General features: G+C 43.6%; 1 protein-coding gene across 1 annotated transcript; it reads left to right on the top strand.

The window, feature by feature from the left end:
- The first annotated feature begins 606 nt into the window (after positions 1-606).
- Positions 607-17,695, top strand: LOC143516189 (TANK-binding kinase 1-binding protein 1-like). Its single transcript, XM_077007762.1, has 10 exons — positions 607-839; positions 7,265-7,502; positions 10,204-10,347; positions 10,453-10,557; positions 11,149-11,326; positions 11,572-11,765; positions 12,022-12,080; positions 12,490-12,611; positions 13,759-14,369; positions 15,211-17,695. Exons 2-10 carry the CDS (start codon positions 7,278-7,280, stop codon positions 15,337-15,339), a joined length of 1,767 nt encoding a protein of 588 aa, XP_076863877.1. The 5' UTR covers positions 607-839; positions 7,265-7,277; the 3' UTR covers positions 15,340-17,695.
- The last annotated feature ends 1,869 nt before the right edge of the window (positions 17,696-19,564 follow it).

Genomic DNA, 19,564 nt, shown 5'->3' with positions numbered 1-19,564 from the left:
ATGTTACAAAATAATACCATTAGTAAACCTCATCATTAAATCATTAAAACATGATTGTTCCGTTTCTGAAATCGTCAGATCAATAGATCAGCCATCAGGGTTCATAAAACAGTTTCTAAATTTGTTCAAAGCTTCGTGTTCTGTAGCTGGACAGATTCACAACACACCGGTGACAGGAAAGAGTTACAAAGTTTAATGATGTATTAAATCTAGTTAAATACAGAAGGCATGTGTCGAGACAATTGGCTAAGAAGAACAAATCATGCATGTTTTTATCAGGAGATCAGACACAGTGGTCTGGATGTGGGGGCTAATGGAACAGTACAAATCTGAGGAACTGCACCACAAGGGAGAGAAGGGATGTCAAGAGAGTTTGACTGAAGGTCACACAGTAAATCACAAACCCCTCAAAGGATCACAACTCATGGCGCATTCGCGTGGTTCATACGCGGACTCATTCTAATCTATGGATTAATTTTTCCTGTCAAACTCATGTTGATGAAATGGCACACGTGGACCCAGAATCCGACGTGTGTGTGTATTGGGTTTGGACCACCGCGTTGAGCAGCTTCGCAACGTGAACCCTGTGCGTTCCTCCTCCACCAATCGGCGGTACCGAAGGCGCCACGTCCGTTTCCTGACGTGTGGATTATTTCTGACCTATATATTTACCCACAGTGGGTTGTAGTATGTGCAGTTCGGTTGCTCACCTAGGCCGAGACCTGATTTCTTCTATTGACTGTATAAGAGGAAGGTGTTCTTGGGTTGAATCCTGTGTCGACTATAAGCAAGAGTGAGAAACGTCGCCATGTATCTGACACCGTCTCCATCTGAGCGACGTGAGTACACCACAATGTGTTTGTACATCACCTGCATGCCACTGTATTCTAATGTAAACCCATAAATAACCAATGTGCAGAAATGACGCTTTAGGAATAAGAGCGAGCACGTTAAGCCTCTTATCCGTCTACCAGCGAAGATGAACCCCATCAGTGTGTTGCTGTGATGGTCTTAAACGCACAGAACAACCCGAGTCCACATGTGCTTGGTGCTGTAGTGATGATGGTGATGTTTGTGGTCCGGTAGCGCATGTGTGCTGCTTTAACGGTACCATCAACCCAAAGCTGGAATCAGCTGGCGCAGTTTTCCACGCTTCATGTTATAAGCGCAGCACTGTGGTCCAGTTGTTATTTTTGCTCCATATAGGACTTATGAGCATTATAAAGCAGGATTTGGTCGGTTGTGTTTGAACCGACAAGAGATTGCAGGTGGCTGTAGTGTGTAACACACACGACCAGAATACACAGTCGCAGTAAGCGGTTTTGGTGCAGGGCTTTATCGGCGAGAAACAGAACCATTGATCGGTTGGTCTCGGCCGTTCTCCAAAAATTACAGTATGAAAAATAATGTTTAAAAGGAATATTTAGCCTGCTTGGTCGTTGGTTGCGCTGTTGAAAACAATTTAATCGAACCATATCTATTCATGCATTATGAATGTGGAAGTGATTGACCCAATCAAGTAATTCATTGCGATTTTGTCAATAGTTATAAAAGCCTCAAAGTTGTGTCACTACGCTGTGTCGAGTGTAATATGGTCGTAGGTATGCTGGTATAGACCAGGGTTACAGATGGATGTTTAATAACTGGGTCTAGACAGCTATAAACATGAGCCTACATTTTATCTATCATCACTGTAACTTTGTGTATTCTGTTTCCTCGTCACTCTAGTGTAAAGGTCTGACTAATTTTACGTATAATTATCACAATAAGACCACACTTCAAGCAGATGAACCGGTAGCAGGGACGTTGATCTGGAGCTAATAATAATAATAATAATAATAATAATAATAATAATAATAATAAAAAATAAGAATGGAGGTAATGGCTGGTTTTGATGGCCGCCTCCTCACTGCTGGACTTGTGCTATTCCAGTCTTTACTACCTTGGGGTTTCTTTCCCCGAGCTCTTCGGGTTTAGAAGGGTCTGGTGAAAACGCTAAAAGCAGATAACTAGGTAACTGGGGCAACCTGAGGGCCCCAGTGTAGGACTTACCTGGTGTAATCCATGTGAAAATGGGCCATCGAGACTGAGTGACATGCCCTTAAAGACGCAGACATGCTCAAAGAAAAAAAAAAAATCATGTCTCTTGCTCTGCCTGCGGTAAGGTACATCGGTTAAGCCATTTTCTGAGAAAATTAAGTTGTGTGTCAAACAATGAGTAGGATGAATGTCATCCTGTGTTTGTATTGTCAGCCAGAAAAGCGGAACACACATTCCAAACACACAATACAAAAGATCTCAGTTTGTCTGGAATCCTTTCTGTTGCACAGGCTACTTCATGGCTAAAGTGTGGCCCACAAGTCCAGGCTGAGTGGAATTTTCCAGAAGCCTTGGGATGAAGCTTCAATCCCTCTGATGTTGCTGTATGTCAAATCAGTTTTAAAGCTATAGCTTTAGTGGAGCATAAGATATCAGTGTCAAGTTCAGTACAGTTGAAAAACGCTTGTTGTCCAGGAGGAGTTTTGTTTATATTTATGACCCAGAGCACCGATACGTTATTTCATGCCTTTTATATTTTATTACATATGTTAGATTTAGATCATTCATGTTTTTTATTATGCTCTAATATGTAAATTACAATATGTAACAATATGCAATATGTAAATTCCCTTCTCTCTCTCTCTCTCTCTCTCTCTCTCTCTCTCTCTCTCTCTCTCTCTCTCTCTCTCTCTCCCACTCTCTCTAAATAGGCTGTTGTGGTTTGATGAAAATAAAATCAGACCTCCATATTCCTGCAAAGAATATGTCAAATAAACACCATCCCAGTTTGGCACACTCACTAACCACAAAGCAATAACATGATGGTCGTAGGGACAGTAAACAAACACTGCAAATGTTGCATGGGCTTGTGCTGATCTCTCTATTGCCTTGTGTGGTATATATCATTCAGAACTGTACATCTGGGTGAGATGGAGTTCTGTTTTTAGTAGCATGTGTCCTATTAGGCCAGTGAGTGCTTCAGGGCATGGGGAACCTCTACAGTGGGAGAGGCCATTAATATATGGATCACCCATGTGACATTAACATATGGAGTTGCACAGGCAAACAAAAGAATGACTTAAAAGAAACACATTACTGGGCACCCATTGTTTGGGTGTTCTAAGAGTGTGTGTGTGTGTGTGTGTGTGTGTGTGTGGGGAACAAGTATGCTGCTTTCAGAGTGTGTTCACCTGCCCCCCCCCCCCCCCCCCTTGTTTTCCTCATTCCAGTTGCTGTGCATGCACTGATGCATAGAGAACATAATTCTCATGAACTATTGGTCTATTGGGCTGCTGAATCTTTAAGCAAGCTCAATGCGTTCAACAGTCAGATGAGTGTTAACGGACTAGGTCGTCTTCAGATCTCATGTCTATCATGAACTTCTATTCTGGTCCATCCTCACCTCCCAATATATTTAAACACAGAGATAAACCAAATGTTGAGGATTAGGTAGTGTTACAAAGGTGAACAGGCGTCCGTTAGACCACTGATGTGGAAAAACTGACTGCTGTACCACTGATGTGGAGAAACTGACTGCTGTACCACTGATTGCAGTTGAGACGTTGGACAGTCTTCATATTTGGGATTAAGGACCTACTTGCACTGTGTTTATTTTGTCAGAGATCGTTCCTGTTAAGATTGTGAGCGTGTGTGGACTAAGAAGTGCAAAAGAAATCACAGTAAGGATATACATGCATTGAAAATTAATTACTAATTACTGAGCTAAAATCCCCCTTATTGGATTTTTAAAATCTGATTTCTGGGCAATTCTCAGATCTAAGAAATCAGAGTGTGCTGTTTACATGTGAATAATTGGATTCCTGGTTGGATTATTAAGTGCATGTGAAAGTTTACATCCATCCGGAGCTTGAAATCAAAAATGCATATCAACTTGTCATGCTATCAACAACTCCTGTGTCAGTTCTCATTCCCCCATTGTTGCCCACTATGAGTCTCCTATTTCACTAAGATATAACACACACACACACACACAGGTACATATAGATCTCTACATATCTACCTGTAGATATAAAAAATTTGTGGTGAAGCACATAAGAAACAGAATATTTCAGACCATCCTTCATCAGATATGCGATGTCCCGCTGTAGCTATGAGGTGAGACCAGTATATGTTTAAATCAATATATTCATCCCACTAGATTCTGAAGTTCTGAGTGTAGTTTCCCAACATCACTGCTGCCATAGCAACAACTTGCAATGCAAAGAGTTATTAAAATAACTAGAAATGTTATTAAAGCATTATCCATCAGTATTAATACCACTGGAGCCAACCGATGCTGCATGTCTGGTGATGAAGGCGACGTGCTGGTAGATTTATTTAAATGGAAGAAAAGCAAAGCAGCATTGAAACTAACTCTAAATTCAACCAAAGCCACAAGGAGGGAACTAATACACTTTGACATCAAAATGATCAACAAACATTTTTTGTTTTCTTGTTTTGTTCAATGGAAAGCTGATTGCACCTCTTGCAAGAAATACAAGAGATGTTTCTTGAAGTGATAACTGCTCTGTTAGTGACAGTTGTTTCTTGCCGTAAGGGTAGGTTTTTATAGGTCAGTGTGTTCTCACTGCAAATGTACTTAAGCCTTAAGAGCAGTGGGAGTTTTTGCAGGAATGTGAAGAATAGTACTGCCCGTTGATTCATAATAGATGGTGGTGTTTAAACCAGAATTTTCAGAATTAAATTAAACCAAAAATGTAAATAATTTCATGTCTATTTTAAAAACATTTCAGTTTCGTTCGGAGTATAGTCAAAATAGATATTCATGTACCATGTGACAAAAGTAGACAACAAAAAATTAAGAATAAAAATGTAAACAACATATTAAACAAAAATCGTACAATACTGTCACCAAAATTGAACATACTAGATATTGCATGAAACACTGAAGTCTGTGTTGTAGTATAATGGGTGGGTCAGGTGATGTGGGTGGTGGAGATGAGGTGTGACGCAAATGAGTCCAGTGATCAGAGCAACCATGTGGTGAAAAAAGAGCTGGAGTGAGTTCAGAGTGTCACTGCACACTCACTGACCAACGTGAAAGGAGGGGCTGGTGTAGATCTGTGGTGAACATGTGTGAGATATGAGCAGAGTGAAGAGAGGAGCAAGCCTCTTCTGCAGGGTGGAGGTGTGGTGGAGGTGCACTACTGGTGGAGGTGTTGTGGAGGTGCACTACTGATGGAGGTGTTGTGGAGGTGTGCTACTGATGGAGGTGTTGTGGAGGTGCACTACTGGTGGAGGTGTGGTGGAGGTGCACTACTGGTGGAGGTGCACTACTGGTGGAGGTGAACTACTGGTGGAGGTGAACTACTGGTGGAGGTGTGCTACTGGTGGAGGTGTGGTGGAGGTGTGCTACTGGTGGAGGTGTGGTGGAGGTGCACTACTGGTGGAGGTGTGCTACTGGTGGAGGTGTGGTGGAGGTGTGCTACTGGTGGAGGTGTGCTACTGGTGGAGGTGTGCTACTGGTGGAGGTGAACTACTGGTGGAGGTGTTGTGGAGGTGTGCTACTGGTGGAGGTGTTGTGGAGGTGTGCTACTGATGGAGGTGTGCTACTGGTGGAGGTGTTGTGGAGGTGTGCTACTGATGGAGGTGTGCTACTGGTGGAGGTGTGCTACTGGTGGAGGTGTTGTGGAGGTGTGGTGGAGGTGTGCTACTGGTGGAGGTGTGGTGGAGGTGTGCTACTGGTGGAGGTGTGGTGGAGGTGCACTACTGGTGGAGGTGTGGTGGAGGTGTGCTACTGGTGGAGGTGTGGTGGAGGTGTGCTACTGGTGGAGGTGTGCTTCTGGTGGAGGTGTGGTGGAGGTGTGCTACTGGTGGAGGTGAACTACTGGTGGAGGTGTGGTGGAGGTGTGCTACTGGTGGAGGTGTTGTGGAGGTGTGCTACTGATGGAGGTGTGCTACTGGTGGAGGTGTGCTACTGGTGGAGGTGTTGTGGAGGTGTGCTACTGGTGGAGGTGTTGTGGAGGTGTGCTACTGGTGGAGGTGAACTACTGGTGGAGGTGTGCTACTGGTGGAGGTGTGGTGGAGGTGTGCTACTGGTGGAGGTGTGGTGGAGGTGTGCTACTGGTGGAGGTGTTGTGGAGGTGTGCTACTGGTGGAGGTGTGCTACTGGTGGAGGTGTTGTGGAGGTGCACTACTGATGGAGGTGTTGTGGAGGTGTGCTACTGGTGGAGGTGTTGTGGAGGTGCACTACTGATGGAGGTGTTGTGGAAGTGTGCTACTGGTGGAGGTGTGCTACTGGTGGAGGTGTTGTGGAGGTGTGCTACTGGTGGAGGTGAACTACTGGTGGAGGTGTGCTACTGGTGGAGGTGTTGTGGAGGTGTGCTACTGATGGAGGTGCACTACTCGTGGAGGTGTGCTACTGGTGGAGGTGTGGTGGAGGTGTGCTGCTGGTGGAGGTGAACTACTGGTGGAGGTGTGCTACTGGTGGAGGTGAACTACTGGTGGAGGTGTGCTACTGGTGGAGGTGTTGTGGAGGTGTGCTACTGGTGGAGGTGTTGTGGAGGTGTGCTACTGGTGGAGGTGTGCTACTGGTGGAGGTGAACTACTGGTGGAGGTGTGGTGGAGGTGTGCTACTGGTGGAGGTGCACTACTAGCTTAACACTGCTGGTTGAGATCAGTTTGTATGTGGGAAACAGGAGAAAGACTGAAATGGTGATACAAAGGTAGAATAAGCCCATAAAGTCCGATATACATGTACATGGATACATTTCTTGATGGAACAACATTGGTGATTTTTCTGTTCTAACAAGCCTACTAAACCTAGTACTTGTTTGAGGGGTTGAAAGTTGATGAGAGGAAATCACCAAACTGTAATGGTCTGTGGCCTTCGCTGTGGATTAATCTGCTGAGTTTTGCTATTGGTCTGCTGTCCATGGTGCTGAACTGGTTTAGTTGCAAGGGGCTGCTGTCTCTGGTACTGGACCCTCCTCACTGACACAGTTGTTTCAGCCATAATATCAGCTTTAGATTCATTCATGCTGGCACACAGTCCAAATAAACTTTAAACATGGAGATCAGTGTCTACTGAGGTTTATTGAGGTTACCAATATTGGCTTTCTAGGGCATCTGGATCCTTTACATTTTTGGCCATTTGTGAGTAGCCTCACTGTATATCAAAGACACTTCTTTACTGATATTTTTAATATGTAGTTCAGTACCAACCTACAATAGTTCTTGTTCCATTTGTAATTCTCTATTCTAGCTGTGGTCTAGTGATGGAGTCTCTCCTGAGGGGAGAGCTCAGTTTCAGGGGAGCGAGGGAGACATTGAGAGAAGATGGCTGTGGACTGGAATGGCCGGCCTGCCCCTTGTCAGTCGAGATGCCTCCAGCCTCCCAGTTTGCCCTGACCTCTGCTTACCATGACATCAAACAGCGGCTGGTCAGTCTGGAGAGGGAGAACTGCAGCATCAAGAAGAAGCTGAGGAACTATGAGATCACAGTAAGAGAACTTTTATTTCCCCCGATTCGTTCTCATTTGGGCTGTGGAATGTTTTGTGGTGGGTTAAGTGTGCCACAAGTTGCAAAAGGTTGGTACAGACAACCCCCTGGAACACCTGGCCTGTACAACTGTAACGATGGGGTGGTGGTGTAACCAGGGGGCGGACGCACTGGCGCTGGAAAGCGGGACTCAATGCTACTAGACGTAGCCATACCGGCTAGCCGTATAGTGCCTACACGGATAGCTCTACTTTTACGTGGCATTTTAAACAAGCAACGACATACAGACTACAGATTACTCACTGAAGAACACAACCAAATGAACTCAACAACTTATATTCATAAGAGGCACATAAATACAATGAACACACCAAAACATACGACTAGGCACTACAAGGACACCATGGTACAGAACCATATAAACATTAATGGGGGACCATACATCCAATACAATAAGACACAGGAAACATAGAACGCGTAGGATACATATAACTAAACACCAACTCGCACGACAACACATCGCTGGACTACAACACATAGAAACATGACTAAACCGACAATAAAACGTACACAACCCAAGGCGACATACGAATGAAACACAACGAAGAGAAACGTGACGAAAGGGAAACAAACCTCACAACTGAAACACGAACTAAGCGACACACAGCGAACTCACATTGACAACCACCGTATTTTCATAAAACAAGCAAGACCTAACACATGACATACAAACAAGAGCAAGACTTAACTTTCACCATACGAACAGAAGCAAGACTTTCTACATAAACATATGAAATGAACCATATACCACTGCCGTACAAGACTCTGACTTCACCATAAACGTAAGACATGAAACATTGACCCGCACCGAAGACCTGAAACACACTGAATAAATACAAACCCAAACGAACACTCAAACAAGCAACAGCTGAAACCAATGACGAAACAAGAGGTGGAACTAAACAGAAGACCAGGGAGGGGGCGGAGCCAGGCGAGAAAACAACACCCTGGAATCCCTGGTCTGGAGAAAGTATTCTACCCCTGAATAAACCACGTCCTCCTTCTGATCAACAATTATCCAATATTATCACCAATACACTCTTCAGACAAAACAAATTCAAAACAGCTTGGCTGTACCGTCATTGCCATTTGGCTGATTATGTGATTGTCCGAGCCAGAAAGAGGTGTGATGTTCATCTAACAAAGGCAGTGACAGAAGTACATGGTGACTCGCACAGACAGATGCTGGACAGACCTTCCTCTCATGAACTCGCCATTAGACTAACGCCGAAAAGGAGATGGAGGAATAAAGAACGATGCTCCACCCTAAGCATCAGGAACGTGGAGATGCGCGAGACATGGAAGCACCATCTGATGTCCTGCCACCAGCATGCTGAGCATGTCAAGGCACACTGGAGCTTAAAGGAACTTGAGAATAAATAGTGGACCATGAAAACCTACAAATTTCAAAGTCTTGTGCAGAGGCTGGTGATACAAGAGGTTTGTTTCTTCAGTGTCACTAAAGCTTCACATGGACCATGAATCAAACTCCCTCTGGTCTAAGGATAGGCAAGATATCCTTAGACCAGCTAAATTTGGTGAATAGTTGCAAATATTTCAGATTTTTTATTATGTTATACTGTTAATTTATATAACAAACATTTTCTCAAATGAGCAATTAAGAGGTAATGGTGATGAGAAAATGCTCTCTCATGGCTTTTACCATCAGAGGAAGGCTGCAGTAATCCTTCCAGTGATCTAGTAGGTTCATTATACTTTAAATTAATCTAAAAGCCCACTCATCTAGCATTTAATACTGCACTTAGTGAATGATATACTCTTACTAGGACTTTTATTATATCAGTACAGTGATGGAACGTCTTACTGAGAAATCAGAATACAGTCGCTCTGGCCCATTAGTTGCTCATTCCTGACACAGTAACATGAATTTTAGTCAAATGTCAACAAAAAAATTATATGGAGTGGTTTTTACCATATTCGACAAGGAATGGCATTGCAGAAGTGTTTTGGTAATGGCTTCTCCTGCCTGACACCGTCAGAGAAGTTCAGTGACCTTTCTGCATAGTGATTAGAAGATCTCACAGGAGAGTGTGATGAGCTCACCCCACATTGGTGTGTCAGGCAGAAGATACAAAATTTATGGCTGAATGAAGATTTTCGAAGACAGATGCTTATATCAACTCAGCGAGTATTAAAGGAAAAGCATGAGCATGGCAGTAGTTGTGGTCTTACAGTATAGTCCACCACATTACTGCCCAACACACCATCATCTTCCTCTCAAGCAGTACTAGCAGAATAAACCGAACCCAGAATCAGAAACAGCTGGCCTGAATTCCCCACTGCACCCTGCGTTCTGTGATAATGTCTTCATAATACTGATAGTGGAGCCAAAATCTAGCATCAACGAAAGTGGCTCAGGAAGGAGCAAACTGGCGGTTGCTCTGGTATAAAGGACCACCGGAAATAGACCCAAAACAATTAACACTCACTGAAGAATTTGGTTCCCCTGTGAAAACGGTGGGGGGGCTTCACCAGTCGCTCAAACACTTGCTGTCTAAAAGCATCACTGAAAAGGAGGTGAGTCACCGTGCTGATGTCGTGACGTGTTTCCCGTGGTGGGGGTAAGGAGCTCAGGAGGGGTGTTGGGTCCGGGTCTCAGTGTGCGGCTGTGCCGTTCACAGTTCCCCGTGATCGGTGCGTTTGAGGAGGAGAGGAGCATGTGCTTCGCGTGTGACCCTGCCGAGGTCGAGCTGATGCAAGCGGACGGCGGCAACCTCCACAACCTCCACAACCTCCAGCAGAAGATCAACAGTCTCACCCAGGAGGTGCGAAACAATGGCTGCGTGTGCATTACTGTGGCATTTTCATAAACGTTCTCGCTGCACGGTTCTTATCTGTGAAGTGTAAAAGTGTCGGATCATCTCCCGCAGCTCCAGAACAGTCAAGCCCAGAAGGAGCGCCTGGAGGAGGTGATCAAGGCCTACGAGAAGATACATCTAGAGAAGAGCAACGTGCAGAAGGACCTGGACCACATGGTGAGTAGCTTCAGCTTCACTTCAGCTGTAGTGAGAGTGAATGAGTTATATTATACTCTATTATACTATATTATACATTTGTAGGTTGGAAAACCTTAACTGAATTGAGCTGAATAGAGTAGAATCTGTGCCAGGGCCTGGTCTTCTGTTTTCTTTTAGATTCCTTAGAGTGGATGTAATAAAATGAGGACTAGGGCAATAATATGAGGACTAGGGCAATAATATGAGGACTAGGGCAATGTTCAGACATTGGTGTTGAATCCATTCTATTTAGCAGTACTACTGAACTATTGTCAAATATGGGGGATTAGCTCTTGGACTTTGCTGTCTGCTTTTCTGATGCTAGTGCTATTGCTAGTACTAGTACTAGTACTGCCAGTCTTGGTTTAGGTTTAGCTGGACCTCCATATCCATGTCCTGTTCATGTTAAGTTCTTCCTTTTTTCCTGTCTTGACACACCTGTGTCATCTAATCCAGGGCTTGATAATCAGCTGCTGAGCTTCATCAAGTGTCTAAGATTAGGAGACATGCTCTGCAGAGCATGGAGTGTCCCTGCACTGAGCAGCGTTGCTTGTGTGTGTGTGTGTTCAGACTACTCTAGCAGAACAGCACATGAAGCGTATCCGGGGGCTGGAGACGGCTCTCAGGCAGAGAGATCTCCTCCTGCAGAGGAGGTGCTCCAGGCTGGGTAGTGCAAGAGAGACGTCTCACTCCCGGAACAGAGAAGCCTACTGCCTGCATGTCCACAACAGCCTGGATGTGCCCTGTGGTAAGATTCAGAGTTACCACATCAATAACATATAGGGGAAAAGATTGGTTTTATTCTTTTTGTACTTGTTTCTCTCCCTCTCTCACCTCCTTTCTCATATACACTTGGAAACACACAGACCTAGTCCAACAAAATCATTCGATCAATTCTAATACACTAACAAATGTTTAGTACAGTTTTTATTTGTAGAATGCGCAAGTCTTTTGTTTGTCTGACACTGTGCTGTGTCCATGTTTCTGTGTCAGACTGTCCTGGTCCAACCCTGCACAGTTCCCGTAGTCTGGATACCCTCACTGACCTCAGGGTACAGCGTCTGGAGGCGGAGCTTGAGGGTGCACGGCATGAGGCTCAGGGGGCGTGTCAGCGAGAGGAGGAGCTTAAATCAGAGATTCAGAGACTGCAGGAAGATATCCAACATTTACAGGACCAACAAAGACAGGTGTACATACATATGCGTTTACTCATGGTAAAGATTGCAGATGAATTGCAATACAAATGAGAGTCCAGTCCACATTTTTGTTCTGTTTGGGATATAAACACACCTGCACTAGGTGATCACTGGCAGCAGAATCCTGATTTATTCCAGGTGGGATTATATAAAAATGTGGATTAGCTGGAAATCCTGAAGAACTGGACTGGAATTCTCTGCTTCAAGTAAAATGTCTTGATGGTCTTAACCAGCTGCTCTGCTTCAGGACTTGGACCCCTGTGAACACTGCAGTGTGGAGTGGATCAAGAAAGCAGGCGATGAACAGTGAGTGACGTCTCCTGTCAATCAACCACAACTGCGTTTCAGTTCCAGTTTCCTGCAAACCTGGTACAGGACAGCTGTAGAGGGTTCCTGACCTCCTGTGTTTGGAGCTGAAGCCAAACTAAAGCGTTAGTCTCGTGGAGCCCCCCTAGGGACTCACTCTGATCTAGTATTTACCTCATATACTGTACATTTAAGAACATTAATCCAGCCCCGCAGACCAGCCTTGGTGTGGCCAGTTAATTATGGTTACATGTCCGTTAACTTCGTCACCAACAGCTGTCAAGTTTTAAAATGATGATGTAGTAGTGTAATTCATGAGATTATTGTGGGTGTTTTTGGGGCCATGAGATCAATCCGTGATGTTGATGTTGATGTGGAGGTTCTTGTGGCCTGTGCTTCTGTCCTGCAGAGTGAATCTGGCCCTGGCCTACACGGAGCTCACTGAGGAGTTGAGGCGTGTTGGCAGCCTGACCGCTGAGCAGAGCAGGATCCTGAGACTGGCACGGGACCCTCCACAGCAGAACAGCCCTGGTAAATGTCTTCAGCTGCACTCACGGAAGATCTCGCGAGGAAAACGCCTAACCGTGCGCACATGCCAAGTGTGGTTTGGTAAAGAATTTGCTAAATGTTTGTCAAGTGCAAAAGAAGCAAGACTGTTTGCTGTATCATGAGCTAAGAAAAGAAAAGGGTTTAACTGTTTCTCCCAGTAGAGATAAAGTACTGATCAAGAACCTGAAATGGGAGGATTCAAATGAATGTTTGACCTGCACCATGTCATAACCAGTGATGGCTTAGTTACCTTGAAAAAGTAATCAGATTTCTAATTACTGATAAATTCTTTAAAAAATAACTTAGTTATGTTACTGATTACTTGATTTTAAAAGTTCAGTAGTTACATTCAGCAGCAAAATTGGTTTTATTTTTTTATTGGTTCACTTTATTGGAAGTGCATTTTAACAGTAATAATTTATCTCCTGACATTACGTTTGAGTTGCTGTGAGGTATTATTTGTAAATGTATTTGTAAATGTAATACAAGCGAACTATCCAGTCAGACAGCTGTTTGTTGTGAAACTAAATACAATTACAATTTCAAGCATTTTAAAGTACTTTTGCCAAAATTCCTGTACTTTTCAAAGCTGGAACACAATGCAAATTCGTCAGGTAAATGTTCCTTCCCATTTTTGAGGGGTATTTCGTTACACTACTACTACCACCACAGGCAGTGGAGAACCCTACAAAGAATGACGTGTAAAACCCGCAGCGTGCGGAGTTGAGCGCTACGGTCAGACGCAAAAGTAGAACTGAGCCAAGAAGAAAGCAAAAGTATATATTTTTACAAAGGAAAATAAAAATAGTAATGCAGAGTTACTTGGATAAGTAACTTTAATCTGATGAATTGACTGGAAATAGTAACTCGTTATATTACTCGTTACTGAAAAATTGTGGTAAGATTACAGTAACGTGTTACTAAGTAACGTTACTAAGTAACGTTACTAAGGGTTACTGATATCACTGGTAAAATACATAGCAATCATTTTTATATAACATAACGTTTTATATAAATTACCATGTAGTAAATGTTTAATAACATCAATCAACGTATAATAATAAAGAATAAACATAAAATACTGTGTGAAGTCTGAATGGAGGCTGTTCTGGGTGTGTTTCCCCTGCAGTGCTGAGGCGTTCCCCAGCCCCCCATCGCCACTCGGTCGTCTCCCTCCTCCCCTCGTCTTCCGTTTCTCCTCCATCTGCCCCCATCCCTCACTCCGCTCGTCCCTCTACGTACCACCTGCGGGCCAATTTCCAGGGTCGCCGGAGCTACTCTGAGATGGCCAACCCTTCCACTCACCAGGGCTCTGCTCAGATCATCTGTAATCCCGTTTCTACTCTGCCAAAAAATCGTCCAGCGGCCGACGGCTATCTGAGGGAGCAGGAGCGGCCGCGGGCGTTTTCGATTGGACCCCGCCCAGCCTCCGCCCACGGAGGGGGCGTGAGCGCCAGCCCACGGTGCGCGCTGGAAATCGGATTCCCTTTGGCAGACGTGCATCTCCTGTGCAGCCATGACCAGCTCCCTGACCCCGCCCCACTGGTCACACCTCCTCAGTCTTCAGAGGACGAGGAAGAGGAGTGGCCATGTCCAAGCCCCACCCACAGCCCGCCCAGGACACTAGGAGTGATGCCTCCACACCCATCATTCCCTGCCCCAGATGGGCCCTGCACTCTGACCTGCCCCCTGCCGGGCTACCTGAGCAGTGAGCATGCTCGGTCTTGGCCATCAATTAAAGTAAGTAACTATGCTAATTTGTTGATAAAAGCCAAAAGCTAATGGTGTTGGCTTTTTCTTGTGTTTGGAAAGTTTTTAATGATTTTCTTTTATCTATATAATGCAATAATTACTTGTGTTTATTAGTTCATTCTTGTTTTTTTTATGTTGGCAGATCCTGTCTGCAGTTTACTGTATGCAGTTTACCTTCTTTTTCTTCTCCTTCTCCTCCTTGTTCTCCTTCTTCTTCTTCATTTTCTTCTCCTCCTCTTTCTTCTTCTTCTCCTTCTTCTCCTCCTCCACCTCATTCTTCTTTTCCTTCTACTTCTTCTCATTCTTCTTCTCCTCCTCCTCCACCTCCTTCTTCTTTTCATTCTTCTTCTTCTCCTCCACCTCCTTCTTCTTTTTCATCTTCTTCTCATTCTTCTCCTTCTTCTTCTCCTTATTCTCATTCTTCTTCTCCTCCTCCTCTTTCATCTTCTTCTTATTCTTCTTCTTCTCCTTCGTCTTCTCCTCCTCTTTTTTCTTTTCCTTCTTTTCTCCTCCTCCTCTTTCTTCTGGCTTGCTCATTAGGGTTCTGGACCCATAGTATTGTTAACCTTGTAAACCCTGTAAAGCTGCTTTGCGACAACTTGAGTTGTTAAAAGCGCTATACAAATAAACCTTGATTGATTGATTGATTGATTCTTCTTATTCTTCTCCTCCTCCTCCTTCTTCTCCTCCTCCTCCTCCTCCTCTTTTTTCTTTTCCTTCTTTTCACCTCCTCCTCTTTCTTCTTCTTCTTATTCTTCTTCTCCTCCTCCTCCATCTCCTTCTTCTCCTCCTCCTCCTCCTCTTTCTTCTTTTCCTTTTCTTTTTTCAGCTCTGGATGGAGTCAGAGGAGAACGACTCACGGAACTGCCCACTCTGTCAGCTGACCTTCCCCACTGGTTACCCTGACGACGCTCTGATCAAACACATTGACACTCATCTGGAAAACAGCAAAATCTAATAGCCAGACCTGGTCAGGCCTTCCCTGACCTCCATAAGAGGAGAGATCATTTAATCTCATCATGAAAGCGTAAGATAGTGGCCATTTACTTACCAAAAGCAAAACATAACATATCTGCTCTCACAGGAGATGTTCAGCTCTGTCAATAGTAGCAGTTGAAATGATGAAAAACTGGTCTTATACTGCCCACAATGAGTTCAGGTAATACTGCCATTGTGCAGATCCTACAATCTGCATATCACATGCACACACAAATCTTTCTGATAATGACTATTATCATTTGCAGATCTACACTAAACTGTGAAACCCACTCACCTCAAACATCACGTATGTAGTCAGCCAACCCAGTCAATTGTAATGTCTTTAAAGTGTTGTTGGATGTAGATTTAATTCTTATTTCCTCGTCATTCATAGTCCTAAAACAACATGCAACAACCACAAAATAAAAAAAATAGGACATAGAATAAACAACTTTTGTTTAAAGGAACTTTGTGAGAAGTGCTGGCAAAACGAGACTGTTTCCTCCTGTGCTAATAACCAGTTGGTTTTTCCAGTCAGCTGTAATAGTTTGTAAATGTACTGACGTGTCAACTGCCTCTGGAGATTATGACATTTTCCTACTCTTTGACCACATAAACCTTTAGGTCTTGTCACCATGTACTAAGAACTCTTTAATAATAAAAGGCTAATTTAATTAGACAAATGGCCTTCGCAGACCTACATTAACAATGAGGACTCGTTACAGAATTAGTTAGGAAGTGTGTATACTATTCCTTATGGAGTGAGATGCATCTCTAGGAGTAATATTCAAATATTAGCTCAACAAAAACCCCAGGCCCATTAAGAGCAGAATCTCCTAATGCTGTTTGAATTCGTTTAATGCTAACTGCTGTGTCCCTTAACATTTTAAGGGCATTTAGGTTTTGTGCATGTATAATTGACTTTATTCTTTCTGTTAATAATTGTATAAGATACTAGCTATTATATGATAGGCTAGAAGAAGAAAAAACATGCTTATAGACCATTACTAACATTTGACATTTTCAGTGAATGAACCACAATGAGGAATGAAGCCATGTTTTCAGAAGTGGAATTTTCATTCTTTAAAATACTAGGTACTGGGTGGCCATTTTGATTTTATTTTCATTCCTGCAACGTATTCCTCATGGCAGTGATTCCCGTTCTCAGACCTGGTTCGTTTCATCTACTGCACATTTTTTGTTTTCTCCTTTGCAACTTCTCTGATATGGACAAAGACCTTCATGGGCTCACTCAGGTGTTATAGCAGAAGACACGGTAGAGCAGGTGCTGTGAGTGGGACACGCAACAAGACGCACTGTCTTTGGGATACAGGTCAGGACCCTTTACCGTTTGCTGGGCTTTGGGTGGCCGACAGCTCCCAGACCACCTCACTGTTACAGCACATTCACCAGAGCACCCCAACACAAACCCTTCTGTCAGCTGATTGGCTGGGCAGAAATGGCATATCCCAAATCGCGTCTTTCATTTCCTCCACTGTCTCCACCTGCCGCTTCATTAGAGGTAATGTGGTCATGTCATGGACATAATGTGGTCGTGTCCTGCGAGTCTGTTCTGATGAGCTACGCAGGTCTACAAAGGTCTTCTGCTGATATCCGAAATCAGAGGTCGAAGACAAAAGGTTGAAATACTTGTGAACATTGCTGCTTTGTTTATACTGGAACCAGACAAAACAAACTGACACCAGCCAGGTGCTTTGGAGCTGTACTTGACAGATGTTTTTGGTCTTGCCTTGATTGGGTTCTGCAAGAGCTTAATTAACCCAAACGCCCTGAGGTTACACCCATTTTTACAAGCATTGGCTAGACATTCAGATCAGTGCCAGGCGCTCAGACTGAATCGGTGGAGTAAACCAACACAAAGACTCGTGACAGGTGTGTTTCTGCTGTATGTTTACAAAGGTGTCTTTGATGTTACAGTAATAACACATTAATAACAATAGTAAACCATAAACCAGCCTGTGGGAGGTAAAATCTCCTATGTGTTCACGCTTGGAATAAAAGCGTTCGTACTGTGGAAAGACAAAGTAGATTGTGCTACAAACCAAATAATCTTCCATTAAACATTTTCACAAAATCATAAAAAATAGGTTCAGACAGTACTGGCAAAGACACTTTGGATCTTTTTATGCAAAGGCTTTGAGATCTGTGATCTTCAGTCCCAGTGGTTTAACATGTAATTACCCAACAGTAGTTTTTCACCCAGGAGTTCATTTAAATATCGAGTATGTCTTGCAGGATATATGTATAAACAAAAAAATATGTATAGTACTACAAAGAAAGGGCTCAAGTTGGATGCCGGGCAGCTGTCTGCATTTGTGTTTAACTAATAAGTTCAGCAATTCATTATTTCTGCTGTAAAATAAAGCTAGAATTAAATGTACTACAATTAAATGATCAGAATCTTGTAGATTTTTTTTCCTTTGTATAATAGTTAAGATGTGGGTTCACATCAGAAATATATATTAGATAATAGTTTATTTTTGTCTAATAACAATATGCAAAGTGGGAAAACAAAAGAGAAATCCAAAACAAAATCTGTGTTTGGTGTGAACGCCCTTTACTTTCAAAACAGCACCAGTTCTTCAAGGTACATCACGTCAGCAAGGACTACAGTGAGGTGTATGATTAACCAGTTATACCAAACAGGTGATAATCATTTTTTTACGTAGGTTGAAACAGTCATTACCTGAAACTGGGAGATTAAAATTGGGTGAGGAACAGTCAATCTCTGCTACAAAGGTGAGGGTATGGAAGACCCTGATGTCACAGATCACACACCATGACAAACTGAGCACAACAAGGTAGCAATGGTGCATTAGCAAGATCTCTCCCAGGCAAAGATTTCAAATCAGTCTGGGGTCTGAGCAGATGTGCTGCACAAAGAAACTGTAAACGTTGAGGACCGTAGGTTGGCCACAGAAACGTATACATCATGCTTTCTTCCCTTTGAAATCAGAAGCCCTGCCCAGCAGTGCAAGTGCACATACACCTTTGTCCTGTTTGGAGAAGTCTGGCCAGAAGTGTCCTTCATGGAACAATTGCAGTCAAAAAGTCCTACATTCAGTGTGCAAACAAGGCATGCATGAAACTTCAAGAAAACAGGATGTGGAGTGCAGAAAATGGCAACAGGTGCTCTAGAGTGATGAGTGGTGAATAATGGTTCACCGAGAAGCTTGAGAGTCTAATGGGTGTCTGCAGACAACAGTGAAGCCATTCAGCTAGTGGACTTGGAGATTTGGTCAGGATGAATATCATCATCAGTGTTGAGAAATACACGCAGATGCTTGTCCATCATGTAGTACCATCAGGGACATGTCTGATTGGCTCCATCTGGGACATATCTGATTGGCTCCATCAGGGACATGTCTGATTGGCTCCATCAGGGACCTATCTGATTGCCAGATTTATTCTGCAGCAGATAATGACCCCAAACATCTTTGGCATAAAGAACAAGAAGCCCTGGAAGTGATGAAGAGGCTATAGAGCCTTCATCTCAGCATCATTGAGTCTGTCTTGGAATGACACGAGAAGGCAGAATTATTTGAGCAAGCCTACATCCACAGAAGATCTGTGGTTAGTTCATCCACAAGTTCTCCAAGATGTTTGGAGCAACCTCCCTGCCGACACGTTCCTTCAAAAACTGTATAAATGTACCTAGAAGAATCTATTCGGTTTTGATGGTCTCATTTCAATAGCACCTGTAAAGAGTTGAGATATATTAGGCAACAAGTGAAATTAATTATTGTATTTTAATTGTATATTAAGTCTTGGTAGGTCCAAAATGTTCTTGTGGGATGTTCTTGTGGGTCTGGAGATTGATGCCTATCAAAATCGATTGAGGAAGGGCAACTGATGAACCAGCAACAATGTGACGAGGCCAATTATAGACCCGGTAATACAGAACTGGTACTAGGACTAATGAGGTTCCAGAGAAGCACTCCTGCAGTACAATAAGCAGTTAACGCTGACTATGATAGAAACATGTCAGAAGGCACAGTGCATTGCAGTCTGCCATGTAGCCGCCATGGAGCAATGGAAGAGAGATGACGGATCCGATCACATTTGCTTTGACTTCATTTTGACAGCTGAGTGCATGTGCGTCACTTATCTGGGGACAAGATGGGGCAGCAGGAAGCACTATGGGAAGACCAGTGGAGACAGTGTGATACTCTGGGCAACGTTCA

This window comes from Brachyhypopomus gauderio, chromosome 6, assembly GCF_052324685.1.
Source record: "Brachyhypopomus gauderio isolate BG-103 chromosome 6, BGAUD_0.2, whole genome shotgun sequence".
In the NCBI taxonomy this organism is placed as follows: domain Eukaryota; kingdom Metazoa; phylum Chordata; class Actinopteri; order Gymnotiformes; family Hypopomidae; genus Brachyhypopomus; species Brachyhypopomus gauderio.
This window is presented reverse-complemented; position numbering and strand designations above follow the sequence as displayed.